We start from the raw sequence: 14498 nt of genomic DNA, 5'->3' as shown, positions 1-14498 counted from the left end.
GCCCTGGCAGCGGGACAGAAGGGTCACAGGACCTCCAGACCCCTATGCCTGCAGCTGTCTCTGTGCCTCAGCGCCACAGGGCTCCTGTCTGGGAGATGGGAATGGCCTGAGGTGGCAGGGGTAAAGGGGATGCTGGTCCAGCTGCCTGGGGAGGCTGCGTGACACTCTGTGCCCCTCTACTCTCTCCAGCTGGTGAAGGCCAAAGGCAGAGCTGCAGAATACCTGCACGAGAGCCTGGCATAATTGCAGGATGCTCAGGACACCTTGCGAGAGGCGGCCGTGCGGTTTGTCGGTGAGCCACAGCCCCCGGGGTCCCTCTGTTGCAGCCTGGCCCCAGTCCCCACCGCTGCGCTGGCAGCAAGAGGAGCCCTGGGGCTGCCAGAGCCCTGGGTGCCCCGTGACGGGCCTGGGCAGCCAGGGCTCGGTGCCTCCCTCTCCCACCCCTGCCCACGACGCTGGGCTTGGCTGCAGCCTCGCTCAGTCCCTCACCCCAGCCCGGCACTGCCCTTCCCTGGGGTCTCCCTGCTGAGGGGGAGCAGGGGCTGCAGCCAGACCGGCAGAGCCGGGAGCTGTGCTGCTGGGAGCACGCTGGGGAGCAGGCGGCTGACAGAGCTCTGTGCCTACGGCTTGCCGCGCGCCACCTGAGGCACCAACGGGAGGAGAAGCTGCCTGAGATCTGCCAGGGTGAGTAGGGGCAGTGCTGTGCGTGCCGGGGCTGCTGGGGCAGGGGACAGAGCCTGGGCAGCGAGCTGCTGTGCCTTGCCCTGCTTCAGGGTTCGAGGGCAGAGGAACATCTCGGGGGCATTGGGGGCCTTCCTGAGCAGCAGCTGCCAGCCGAGGTATTTGTCCCACCTGCTCCTCCCGGCCAGGGAAAGGGAAGGGTGGGGCTGGCAAGGTCTGGCGGAGATGCCTGAGGGTCTCTGCAAAGAGGTGGGGTTCAGCTCCCTTCTCTTTCCTTTGTCGCAGCCCTCCAGGTTTTGGAGAAAGATCCCCAGCTCTCCATCTCATCTCTGGCAACTCAGAACATCCATATTCTGAGAGCTCTAGGGGAGCAGCCAACGTCACCACGGAAGCGGTGGGCGCGGTGCTGCTGGCCCTGGATGGCCGGGCAGGAGTGAAGCTCTCCTCAAGAAAATGCCTCCATTGGATGAAAGCTGGAACCTGGTTGGTCTCTTGTAGCAATGATTGGGCACGTTGCTGTAAGAGTTGGTCAAAGGTTCGATTTCTGTCTCAACATTTTCTGTCTCAACATTTTCTCATTTCTCATCAGGAAAACGGCCAGAGCTGGCACAGAGTGAATACTTTGTACCTAACTACCTGTACCTTTCTTCCTTATCTCAACAAAGTTTTGTACCTGTCTTCAAACCTCCTTGCTCCCTACCACTGTGAAAGATCCATGAAGCAAGGAGGAAAAGACAGGAAGATTAATGACGGGACTTAGCACAGACCCATAACCAACACAGCATGCGTGCAAGGTGATGATGACTACTGGCCTTCATTGGGAGACCCCAGGTTGACCACTGGCGCCAGGAGGAGCGCATGCGCAAGGGGAGGAGACCTGCAGACACTCCTTTCTTGGCACGTGTGGCCTGCTAGGTGGAGATTGGCACATCTCCACAGGCATAGGTGGGTCACAGGTGTATTGACTGGCATAAAAGACAGCTCTGGAGCAGCTGAATTAGGGGGGAACAGAAGACCGAGACAGAAGAAGATCCCCCCACTCTGGGATCACCTCCATCAAAGACCAAAACAGCAGAACGCCTTCTGGACCTTGTCTCCCAGAGACGCCGGACATCTGGGGACCCGTGGTGGTAGCCATGAACCCCTTTTCCTTCCCTCTTCTCCCCATCTCTTTCCTTGTTCTCTGTCTCTTTCTATCGTACGTCGCTTTACGGGCATAAGTAATAAAGTGCCAGGTTAGATTGAAGTTTGACTCCCTTGACTCTTTGAATTATTTGCACTCTGAAACCATAAATGAAACGAACCATCACGCGTCCACGAGTGGACCGTGACAGTTGCCTGGAAAGCTGTTACTGTTAACGCTGTTAATCCCTACGAATCATTTATTACATTTATTGTTGTAATGAGTAAAACTTGATTTCACAGAGTATTGGAGAGTTTGGGCTTTTATGCTGATCGCACTTTGTGCTGCGCACCCTGTGTTAAAACACCTCGGAGCTTCCCAAACCTGCTGCCTCTTGACCCACTGCCCCCACCGCGCCTGCCCCAGCAGCTGAGCGTGTGCCGATTTTCTGCACGGCCCTGGCAGAGCCCGACTGCTTCTCAGCTTAGTTGATTTTGCAAGGATTTGGTTGTTTCTGCAGCTTTTGTGCAGCTCTGCTCACACTCCTGTGCCCACCAGGTCTCCAAAGCCACTTGTGTTTCACAGGGCATGTGGAGGGATAGAGAAGAGGAGGCTGAGGGGAGACCTTGTTGCTCTCTACAACTAATTTTTCACAGAAAGGGTCATTGGGCACTGGCAGAGGCTGCCCAGTGAGGGGATTGAGTCATGTAAATGGCAGGTGGATGAGGTGCTGAGGGGCACGGTTTAGTGGTTGATAGGAATGATTGGACTAGATGAGCCTGGAGGTCTTTCCATACCTAGCGATTCTGTGAATACAGGGGTAGGAACATGTCATGAGCAGAAGGTCAGTGTCGAGTGCTTACACCATGTCACGCCCAGGAGCTCCGCGCAGGGACAGGGAAGGATGCTCCAGGGGCTGGGAGCAGCTCCCAGGCCTCGGGACAGAGCCACCCTTGTGCCACAGAGAGCGTGTAGCCGTTGTCACGCAGCTGGCTGTTTGTGCATCAGTTTTCCCATGAGGAAAACCCATCACTGTGCTGCTGCGGAGCGGGGTGAGGGCATCTGTGTATCCGGGCCGGGTGTACAGGCAGGGCTGGGCTGGTGGGGTGACCCCCACCTCCAGGAGAGAGGGTCTGACAGGGTAAGGAGGGGCTGGAGGAGAACAAGGAGGCAAAAGGCTTGTTCTTATTTATTCTTTTTAATTGTAAATAACATCCCATTAAAAGGTGAAATCACACACAAATCTCTGCAGCCCTTTGGCACCGTATGGAGGCCCCAACAGAGGGAAATATAATGAGAACAGCAAATAAAGAGAGGCCTTATCAGTACAGACAAATACATCCACACCACACTCCAGAGCCTGTAGCCCTGTGCCCACCGGACACTATCCCCACCAATGTGGTGGCATCCCAGGGGACTTCAGGCGGTGGCACCTGGACAAAGCAACAGCCCAAGGCCCTGCTCTGCCCCTTGCGTGACCTGAAGATATTCAATTCTCAGCTTGCCTCGTGCTTTACTGGGGAAGGAATGCAGAACTTTTCCAGGGAAGTTGTGGCTGCATCATCCCTGCAGGTGCTCAAGGCCAGGTTGGACAGGGCCCTGGGCAGCCTGATCTTGTGGGAGGTGTCCCTGCCCATGGCAGGGGAGTTGGAACTAGATGATCTCTAAGGTCCCTTTAACCCAAAGTATTCTACGATTCTGTGGTTCTATGATTCTATGATTCTCCCACCTCCACACTCCCACCCTCTCCCCAAATTTGAGTACAAATTGCAACAAGGATAATGGGATTTTTTAAAGGCTTCTTTATTAATTCATAAGCTACAACCTCTCTCAATAAATATTGCGGCTAACATTAAAGGTCCTAAATGCTGTTGTTACTAAACAGAAATTCTCTACAATCTTTGACTTCTCAACAAGTCTAAGGCAAACCACTGACACTACAGCTTCTGCTCACTCCTACCTGATGCCTACTCTATCTCTAATAACCTACAGCGAAGGAGAGGTGAAGAATCCAGTTCTTGGAAGTCCCAGTAGCGTGGGAGGAGCATCCTGCTAAAGCACACGTGGGCTTTGATCGGTGACTGGCCTCTTACAAGAGGGAATCCAGATTGATCCAGTTGCTGACATCCGCTATTACAGAGGCATCGTTGACTTCAAACAACTGCTCCGCATTGGCAGAATTTGAGAGATCGCTTGTCCCTTCATCACAGAGATGCTGCAGGAAAGAAGTGGCCACGAAGCTTTCGTCCAGGCTCAGGCTGTTCTGGGAGGACTCAGTGAGGACCTGCTCCGGCCCCTGGGGACATTCAAAGTGGTGCCCTTGTGCCATCAACTCCAGGTTGAGCGTTTTGAGGCTGACTGGAGATAAGAGCTCCAGATCCCCAAAAGTGGAGACCTCTCTGTTCAGGATGGGGTCAGAGTCCCCTTTCAGGGATCCCAGCTGGGTCTGCTCCTCCTGGCTCAGCAAGGCGGAATTGGAAAGCCGACACGCTTTGGCTGTTTGCTTGGGCAAGGGCTGCTTGCGCTTGAGCCCTCTTTTGCCATCCACTGGATTCCAGTTCTGGTTGCCAAGACATTCTTCAAACTCTTTCAGCAGCAGCTGTGACTCCAGGTTGACAGAGAGGACTTTATTGGAGGCACAAGCTGAAGCAGCCAGGGAGGCACCACGCTGTGCTTCTTGCTGGGCTTTCGCAGTGGAGGCTGGGTGGATCTGCACTGGGCGCATCCTCTGCTTTTTGAAGGCACCGCTCTTGAGCTGCTCAACGTATTGCGGGTCAAGCTTCCAAAAGCCACCTCTCCCTGGCTTGTCCTTCTCTCGAGGCACCTTGATGAAGCGCTTGTTTGAGGAGAGGTTGTGCCGGATGGAGTTCTGGGAAAAAAGAGAAAAAAAAACAAGGTGGAACAATCATCGGCTGGTGCCGCAACTATCTGCGTGGGGAGGCTGGTGGAGAAGCATCTTTGCAGCCAGGAGGAAGAGGAGGGTCTTTACATCCATGTGGCCCCATTACCAGCGGCAACATGTGGCATCACCATGGTGGACAGCACCATCAGGGCCCTCCTCGCATCCCCAGCTTGACCCACACCTCCTGTTAGTGTTGCGGGGAAAGCGGTTTGCTAAAATACAGGCACATGTCTGCCTGCTGCCAGGCTGACACAAACCGGACGGGCAAAACTGGAGAGGCACGGGGGCTGTCCCACCCCAGCCCTGTGTGTCCCCAGAGGTGCCTTCTGGCCCAGAGGAGCTCCGGGTAAAATCACTGCATCCTCATCAGCCACTGCTTAAAGGAGGTGGGGGGAAGACTATGGGGAAGAGAAAGAAAGAAAAAGAGGATTTTCTGCTTTTCCAGCCATATTTCCTGGTGGGTTAATATATTAATCCTTCCTCCCATCAAGAACCTTGTGTACCTCCTGCATCTCTTCCTTCTGTCAATGAACACTTTGAATTAAAAGTGTGGTGAATATCCAGCCATGAGTTTGCAAGAGAAAGTCAAGATTCTGGTACTCAGCTTCTCCCATAGAGTCCCTCCCGTAAGTTTCCCAGCACGGGGAGTCTGGGGAACACCTGTGGCCCTGGAGAGGGACCAAGGGCTTCCCTACCTTTCTCTCTGGTGGGCTTCAATAGCCTCCAGACACCCACTTGCCCAGGGAGGTGGTGGACAGTTCCTGGGCGGGGGGCTAAGAAAGGTTTAGCTCAGCCCTGCCTGGGGGAGCAGTGGTGCAGGATAGCTGGCACGCTCTGGATTTGGGCTGGGAATAACTAGAGCAGAGGGAGGAGCAACCCAGGTGCCTCCTGCCCCACCACATTCTAGAAAGCCACCCGTGCTGGAGAGTGTCCTCTGAGATGGAGCAGGGCAGCAAGCTACAGGAAGCTGAAGTGGGAGACAGAGACACCTTCACTCCAGAGTCAAGAGGAGATGCAGGGACCAACAGCGCAATGGGGACCTTTCCACTCCAAAAATGACCCTGAGCTCTCTCTTACACGATGGAAGCTGTGAAAGGCCCTTCCCAGCCATAAGGGGAGATGGGGCAGGGCAAGAGTTCTCAAATGTCCTACCTGCCACACGGGATCAGCTTGACGGAAGTAGCAGAAGTTGTCGGTAATCCACTTGTAGATGTCAGAGAGGGTGACGTGGGGCTCCTTGCTGGCTTCCATCGCCATGCAGATGAGGGTGGCATAAGAATAGGGTGGTTTGATGTAGGGGTTGGTCTGGTAGTCAATACCCGCCGTCAGCTGAGGGTGCGTGGACACAACGTGGTGCTCCGTCATCCAGCTGGAGGAGGAGATGGGCATGCGTGGAGTTTGGGGCATTTCCATGCACAGTTGGTCAGTGCCCAGGGGTGAGCACGGTGCAGCAAAGCTGGGGATGCCCTGACAGCTGTGGGGGTCCGGGCTGCTGGGGCAGCAGGAGGAGTTGCCCATGCTAGCGCTGATGATGGAGAAGTCCAGCAGCCACGTCAGGTTGGGCAGGCTGTCGTCCACATCGTCCGAGTCTCTCCTGCTGCCCTCCTGCCCTCTGTCCTTCCCTGTCTCCTCGTGGCTCAGCCACCCCTCAGCCATGCCTCATCGGCAGCTCTGGCATTCACGGGGTGCGTCTGAAGCGGAGGGAGGGGATGGAGCAGATCCTGCAATGACAACAGGGAAGGGATGAGGCTCTCTGAGGAGCAGCTGCTCTCTGGCCTGTGAGCAAGGCTGGGACTGGGTGCTCCCAGTGCCGCTGAGTGAGATCCATCCCCGGGCTGCTGCGCACCAGAGCCGTGACACCTCCCCTGGATGATCTACCAGCCCGGAAGCTTGCGAAAATTCACTCAAACCCCTACATCCCAGTATCACCCAACCCTCGTGGGCCCAGCAAGTCTTGGACTCAGAAAGTAATCAATAAAACAACAACGACTAAAACCACCCCTTACGTAACCAACATCCAGCCCTGCTGTCCCAAACAGAGTGGACGTTTCTCCCACACGTTGCTAAGCAGGACAAAATGTCAAGATGAAAGACCTGGACAAAACGTCTTCAGCTTCCCTCTCTTCCACGTTATTCCTGCTCCTCCCTGCTCCTGGCACCCCAACACAACGCGGTGGGGGACCGCGCAGACCCACCCCAGGCACACCCTCACGCAGAGCCAGCTGCCCGTTCAGCCCTCCGTTACTCCCAGGCTGGGGATGCAGTGTCTGCCTTCCCTGCTTTGCTACGAACCTGCGATCCCGTGTCTTTGGGCAAGGAGCGAGCCCGCCGAGGCCGGCCGGGGACGAGGAGCTCTGCACGGGCTGCGCGGGGCGGCTGGGGCTGGAGGTTACTCCTTTCGAATGACGCTGCGCCCAACAGTCAGCGGGGGGCGGGGCCAGCAGAACCACCTGCCCCGCTCCCACAGAACAGGCTTTTCTCCCCAAAAGAAGCTTCAGGGCAGCCACACCTTGTTCCGAAGCTTGGTGCCCAGTGTCACCACCCGGCCCCTGCCAGCTCCTGTGCCCACACTAAGGGAGATCCCAGAAGCACTCGCTGCCGTGGTCTGGATGGGGGCACAGGGGAATTCAAAGAAGAAAAAGAGCGATAACAATAACCATCCCCTGTGCAAACCCACTGCTCCTGACAGCCGGCAAACGCTCTGCAGGACGCTTCAAAACATCTGAGAAGGCACTTTCCAGGGGACTGTCTTTAAAGTATCCAGCATACTTCCAGGAGAACTTTCTGGAAAGCTTCCTGTAGCAGGAACATCTGCCCTGAGAGGGAGGAGGCTGAGGCAGGGTGCAGGGGAGCTGGGGCTCAGCTTACAGACCCCACCCTGGTGCTGCCTGGGGACCCTCCAGCCAATGGCTGCCAACATGACCATATATGACCATGATCCCATTCTGCCTTGAGCCTAAAGGCAGCCCTGCCAGAGGCCATTTTGAGGCCTCCTCGAGCAGTAGGAGTGTGGGGGGAGGTTGTTCCTGTGCTAGGAGTACGTAGGCTGGTCTTCTCCCTGCGGTTTGGTGTCACCTCTTCACCAGGTGAGTACATGTGCTGTAGGATCCTCCCCCACCTCCTAAAGCCCTTAGAGATTCTGGTTATTTGTGCAGTAGTGTTGTGTAGCCCCAGTGACTGGTACCAGCTCGTGGGTGTGTGCATTGTTCCAAGGACTTTCCATAGGACTTGCCTCTGATATCTCCTCTGAAGCCCAGTTTTAGGCCCCGCAGCTTAAGTTTTTGTTTCTAGAGATCCATTTTCAGTCTCTCAACCCCATTTTTTGAGCCCCCGAAATCCTGTGTTTAGAAGCCAAAGCTTTGTTTTTAGGTTGCATGGGGGGGAATGATGGGGTTCCAAAACACTTTCCTTAAGGTTCAGGTCTTCTGTTTTGTGCCCCAAAGGAGCATAATTAGTTTTGAAACCCTCATTTCAGTGCCCAAAGTGTAATATGAGGTTCAAAAGCCTGTGTTTGAGGGTTCAAAGCATCACTTAAGGGCACAAAGGGTTAGCTGTTCTGCAGAGCTTCATTTTAGAGCCGCAGGGTTGAGGCTGTTGTGGGAGGTGCTTTTTAACAAACCAGAGGGGTTTGGGTCTGACTGTGCATTACTTGGCTGCCATAAACTTGAACTGCCGGAGGGTGACAGTTCACAGGGATTGGAGCTGCTAGGAAGACATTCTGGCTTCCAGCACACCACAGATTCCAAGCCTCTTACTCAGAAATGCGTCAGAAGCTGGGTTTAATGGGTCTGAGGTTGAATTTTAGGGGGTCCAAACAGTCAGTAATTGGGTCAAACACCCTCTTCCTGCGGGTCAAAATCTAATTTATGTAGCCTAATTTCTAGTTTGCAAAGCTCACTTTTAGGCGCAGAGCTTCATTTTTAGGGCAGAAACGTTCACTGCATTCTCAATTCCCAAGACGTGATTTTAGGTTCCAAATCCTCATTTTAGGATCCAAGGCTGCGTTTTTAGGGTCTAAGCCCTCAGGGTCTAAGCCGGTCACCACCCGGCCCCTGCCAGCTCCTGTGCCCACAGTAAGGGAGATCCCAGAAGCCCTCGCTGCCGTGGTCTGGATGGGGCACGGGGGAATTCAAAGAAGAAAAAGAGTGATAACAATAACCATCCTCTGTGCAAACTCACTGCTCCTGACAGCCGGCTTCGCTCCAGCCACACGGCTCAGCCCTCAGCACTGCTATCCCATGGGCTCGTACCATCTCCCTCCCCAGAGAGTCCAACGCTCCCCGCGGCTTTCTGCCACCGCTGCCGCCCCTGAACCCGTCCAAGTGACATCCCCCAACTTGAAAATAACAGTTGCCATAGGAGATCAGCTTTTATTGTCTGATATGTTGTCTTTCAAGGTCTGCATTCCCCACAACGAAGCCGGCTGAGACACCTCTCCCTCTGCCATGCTCTCCTCCTCTTCTTCCACAAGGATTTCTTCACGCCAGCTGCTGATTGAGCTGCTTTCCTGATGTCACCGTGTCTCACAACTGCAGCCAACTGCCGTTTTCTGCTATGTGGAAGCTCTTCATAGTGATTTAAAGAGAAGGTGGCTGGGAGAGAGACACTTCGCTACGGCCACCATCATTCCTAGAGTGGACAACGCGAAGATGTGAAGCTGTGCGATGTCAGGCCTCAATCCTTTGAGGCTTTTTAGACCCCACTGGATGAACCCCCCCAGCATCTTGGCCTGACATCCTCACTGGCACTGCTGGAGCTTGAGGTCTAAAGGACTACCCACCCCGTCCTTCCCAACTTGCATGAACTGGTGACCGTATGATTTCCGTGCTCCTCTTTTCCACCCTGCTTCCCACCCCCATCCACCTAGATCCATTCCTTTCCCCAGCCTTTGGTCCTTCCCAAGGAATTCCCTGCACACGATGTCTGGGGGACCTGTGGGACAGGCACACAAGGTTTGCATGATGGAGGAGGGCTGCAGCCTTTGTGCCTCAGCTGAGTGGAGAGAAGCAGCTCCGAGTGCTGAGCAAAGACAGCCCTTGTTTCCCTGGAATCTCCTCTGCTAGCAGGGGGCAGCAAGCTTGGGGAAAGCCAAGGAACATGCGTGTGGAAGGGAGCCCTTAGGCTGCGCACGCTGGTGGGACAGCTGCTGCTTCTCTGCAGAGCTCCAGGAGAACCTTTTGGGAGGCCCCAGGCTGTCCAACTCCACAGCTTCTGGAGTTTCTCCACTCTCTGGTCCGTTTGGGAGGCAAGGTCAGGACCTTGGCACAGCTGTCTTTGCAGGACACGAGCTTTGCAAGAGGAGGACTTAGAACGCACACACACTCACACACACACAAAACAAAAAAAAAAAGGCAATCTGTGGTAAAAACTGGGCTCCCAGGGGTATTCAGCACCTGGAGTGATGCCCCGTCTCCCCAACCTCTCAGTGTCAGTCCCAAGCCCAGCTCAGTCACCATGGGCTGGGCAGGGGCTGCGTTAACACCCTCATCCCCCTCTCCCACTGCAAATAGTTCTGCAAGCAGAGAGGTGCTGGCAAGTGAACACACAGTCCTGTTACTGAATTAAACAAGGAACAGGGATCTGGGAGAGGGCTGGGGCTGGAGAGGGTGAGTGCAGGCACCGGCCTTTGGATCTCTCTGTGTCCCAGCACTGCCCACCGCCGCTCCGTCCTTGTCCAGATTCACCTCTCAGAGGCTCCTCTAGTGTTTGGCCAGCCGGCGCACCGGCTTTGTCTTTTTTTTCTTCAGTGGGATGTTATCCTGCAGGGAGGCCTCCTGCTTCTTGGTGGTGTTGGCTCTACCCGGCAGGAGATGCCGGAGGTGCCGGTCAGGAACATCTGCCCTGAGAGGGAGGAGGCTGAGGCAGGGTGCAGGCGGGGCTGATGGGGGCTGGGAGCAGAGGCACTGTCCTCGATGTCCCCAGCCTTGTTGGACATCTCTGATGGCTTGTGGTTGCTGCTGAAAAGGGTGGGGTTTTAGTGGGGTTATGGTGGGGGTCTGTCCCAGCTGTGGGGAAGCGTCGTGGGGCAGGGGGTGGGTGTCCTACCCTGAGGGGTCTGCCAGCGCAAGGGCTGTGCCAGCACTTAGTGAGAGTTGAAGGAGCCTTCCCCTGCACCCTCAGATGGGATCTGGGAGCCTGTGGGACACCAGACTTGTCCAGATTTATTGTGCCGACAGCAGGGAATAGCGAGGCGAGAAAAACACGTGCAGCCCCTGTGGGACAAGTGATGGGCTCCGTCCTTCCTTCTGGCCACAGGAGGATGTCCTGGGTGTCAGGACAGGACATCTCACCACCCAGGAAGGCAAGGCTGAGGAAGGCCCTTGGTGCTGGGCTCAGCACTGGCGTGGGGATGGGGCACAGCCGTGTCTCCTGCCAGGTGCAAACGCGGCTGATGTGAGCAGCTCCTGTCACGCAGCTCCTCCTGCCGTGGCTGTAGCTGGAGCACGGACTGGGGCTGAGGCACCTCTGCTACGAGGACAGCCTGAGAGAGTTTGGGTTGTTCAGCCTGGAGAAGAGAAGGCTCTCGGGAGACCTCGTAGTGGCCTTGTGGCACCTGAAGGGGCTACAATAAAGCTGGGGATGGCACATGGTGACAGGGCGAGTGGGAGTGAGTTCAGGTTTGAAAGGGGAGGACTTAGAGTAGACATGAGGAAGAAATTCCTTGTGATGAGGCTGGTGTTGCCTGCAGAGTGGGACAGGGATCGGGGGGACAGGGACTCGAGGCCCTGGTCTGCAACACCAGCAGGGACAGCTGGAAAACCTCTGGGGACTCTCCTGGTCAGGTCTTTGTGGCCGTGGTCTGCTGCTCAGCCCTACTGGACGTCTGTGCCTGCGTCTCTGTCCTTTCTTGGGATGGGTATGCTGGGATCCTTCCCCTGGGATGCTCCGGAGGAGAGGTGAATGGGGAGAGGAGGGAGGGAGGGAGAGGACGCCACCTTCCTGTCTTCTGTGGCAGGAGGTACAGGGGGAGGAGGAAGACAGTGGTGGGATCCATGCAGGACCCATGAGGGTCTGCCGTCTTCTCAGTGCTGGAAAGCCTGGGGACCAAGAGGCTCAATGCCCTCTCCCTCAATGAGTGCCTTATCCTTTGCCCTCTGCCTCCCTAAAGAAAAGGACTCCCACGGGGGGTTAACAAACATGACTTCTTTTGGGGGGCAGCCTAACAGAGGGAGGAAACGCAGGAACAACAGTGGGCAAGGGCGTTCCCCTAATCTTGTGGGGGGGAGATGTGTTAAGTGCAATGGGAAAAGGCATTGGAAACATGAAGGAGTGAAAAATTGGGTGCGTTGCAGAAGTTCGTGGAGGAGCAAACAGATCAAGGGCATATAGTCCCAACTAACAGTCCTTGGAACACACCTGTATTTGTGATCAAAAAGCAATCTGGCAAAATGGCATTTATTACATGATATTTCTAGACAAATTACAAGAGGCCTTAAATAGGCAGGCGGGCAATATCGCCACTCGAGAAGTTTATGCTTAAACAATTAGCCTTAGAGAATGCAAACCCAGGCTTAGTGCACAGTTAATTGCAGGATCACCTGTCACAAAGTTTGTTGGTTTTACCGGAATTGACTGATGCCGACTTTACGAGAGCAATACAAACGATGGCTTGGATTGCGTGTGCCTCCTCGCTTTATACCAAAGGGCACAAGAATTACTCAGATGGTTTGTTTGCCAGCAATTGAACCCCATGCAGAAAGTAGCATATAGGGAGACGGAGGCTTTGGGTCAACTGACCAGTCCGTGACTCTTTGGACGTGGAAACTACAAAAATCATGACTGATGTTAAACTGCAAAGTACGATACTCACAAAGCAATGGAGAACAATATTTTACCGGACTTGAAATGCTTGTTAGACAATTGATGTAAGCCTTATTAGATAATGCATGTACATATTTTAAGTGTTGTATGTGCCTGGTATCATATATTGTTTAAATATCCATAACATTGAAAAACTGTGGATCCAATAGTGAACAACCCAGGCTGTTATTTTCGACTAGTCAAAACTTGACTAAAACTGAAGACCCACAGCTGATGGACAGTGATGAGCAGTGCGTGTTTGGGGCTGGGAACGGGCTCTTGTCTGGTCCACAAGTGACCCTATGCAGACACCAGCCCCAAATCTCCTGCCTCACCTGACCAGAGACTTCTTCCACTTCACAATCTTCCTCTTTCCTGGAGCTGTGGGTCTTCAATTTTAGTCAAGCTTGAAGGGGCACGCGAGGGCATTTCAGCAAATGCCCCTGGAAATGGGAAGGAGAAACCTTATCAGAGGAGCATCACTGGGATGCTGCTGGCCTTGGTGGAATGTAGATGTGATCAGTCTCCTTCCCGCAACATCGAAGGGGGCTGTTCTGCTGCCCTTGCAGCCACCTGACACTCACTCATGCTCAGCTCCTCATTTCCACATCACAGTGTGGTTTTGTGACCATGTTATCGGCACCAGGTTTAGGAAAGAGGAGCTGGGTGGTGCTGGAGCTGGTGATGGGACAGGGACTTCTGCAGAGGGCTCATTTCCTGGGGGCCTTGGATTGCTATCCTCCTAATGTCCCTTTGGGCACATCCCATCCCAGCGTTCAGTTCAGTGGAAGCCAAGGAGTTGTTTGCAGAAAAGGCTGTGCCGAGCTGCCAGGAAGCTTTGGCAGAAATCTGAGCCTTCTGACATTCATCGCTGAAGGATTTCCCCAGCGTACCAGAGCAGCTGGTTGGCTGTGCATCGTAAAGAGCCAGGAGCAGCTTTACCTTTACCTTTCGTGCCCTGCCGAACCCAGCACAGCCTCCCCCAGGGCGGGAGGTGGCTTTCCACGCTGTGCTCCAGCATTGCAACCCATCTGCCAGGCACCCTCCAGATGAGACACCCACGGGAAAACTGGGCCAGGGGAGCAGGGACAGGTCTGGACAGAGGGCAGAGCTCCTTCTTCTCCTCACGTTTACCTGCAGCCCCTCTCTACAGCCCTCCCTACTTTCCTCCTTTGCTAGGTGACTCCTCTGCTGCGTCCAGCTTGGTGACTCAGGACAGAGGGCAAGAAGAACCCGTGCAGCTCATCCTCGGGTCTCTAACCTTCTCAGTGAAGGTACTCGCATCCCTTTGCATGGGAGCTGTGCCCGTGTCTCCCGACGGGGCCGCCGGCTCTGCTGCCGGGGCTGCTGGCCGGACAGAGCGTCTCCCCTGGCTCTCCTGGGCAGCACTGCAGCCCCAGCACCCCAGTCCTGCTGGCCGTGTGCCAACCTTCTCACGCTCCCCGTTTGCCTCTCTGTCCCTGGTTGCCAGGAGGAGGCCCAGACGATGCATTCTCCACAGTCCCTCTGCACCCTGTGCAAACCTGCCCAGTGCCAGGACTTGCCCCAGGACCTGAACGCCTACTGCCGCAAATTGGAGCCGGCAGAGAATTTCGAGGTGAGCGGACAGGAGCGGGTCTGGGGATGGGGTCAATGTTCCGGGCACCGGCACACTGTGAGGAGGGCAGGGACAAGCGTGCGTGGACACTGAGCTGCTACGAGGGGACTCGGGTGCCGCTGTGAAGCCCTGCAAGCAGAGAGCCTGGCACTGGGGGTGGTGGAGGGTTCTCTGGGGGCAGAGGCAGAGGGTCTCCTCCTGCTCCACCGCCTGGTGCTGGGTCTGCTGGCGGCTGCCAGGAACCGTTGTGGTTGTGCTCTGCAGATGCTGGTGAAAGAGGAGCCCAAGAACTACCTGAACACAGCAATGCGGCAGCAAGCCATGCTTTGCGACGCTGCCTTGAGGTACGTGCCCAGCCCCTGCTTCCGCGAGCACCTCTCAACAGCCCGTGGCCC

At 55.3% G+C, this 14498-nt stretch overlaps 1 protein-coding gene across 1 annotated transcript; it reads right to left on the bottom strand.

The window, feature by feature from the left end:
• Positions 1 to 3893: 3893 nt before the first annotated feature.
• Positions 3894 to 6362, bottom strand: LOC138718553 (forkhead box protein J1-like). The gene is made up of 2 exons (XM_069853059.1): positions 5859 to 6362; positions 3894 to 4673 (listed from the first exon to the last, which is right to left on the bottom strand). The coding sequence occupies exons 1-2, from the start codon at positions 6360 to 6362 to the stop codon at positions 3894 to 3896; spliced, it is 1284 nt and encodes a 427-aa protein (XP_069709160.1).
• Positions 6363 to 14498: the final 8136 nt, after the last annotated feature.

Source organism: Phaenicophaeus curvirostris, chromosome 3 (genome assembly GCF_032191515.1).
Source record: "Phaenicophaeus curvirostris isolate KB17595 chromosome 3, BPBGC_Pcur_1.0, whole genome shotgun sequence".
Lineage (NCBI taxonomy): Eukaryota > Metazoa > Chordata > Aves > Cuculiformes > Cuculidae > Phaenicophaeus > Phaenicophaeus curvirostris.
Note: the sequence above shows the minus strand (reverse complement) of the source record. Positions and strands in the feature narration are given on the sequence as shown.

Bases quoted from the DNA above. Each gene is read 5' to 3' on its own strand.
- LOC138718553 (XM_069853059.1), bottom strand. From the start codon at position 6,362: ATGGCTGAGGGGTGGCTGAGCCACGAGGAGACAGGGAAGGACAGAGGG. The intron at 4,674-5,858 runs GTAGGACATTTG...CTTTTTTCCCAG, and splicing joins AAGCTGATCCCGTGTGGCAG to AACTCCATCCGGCACAACCT.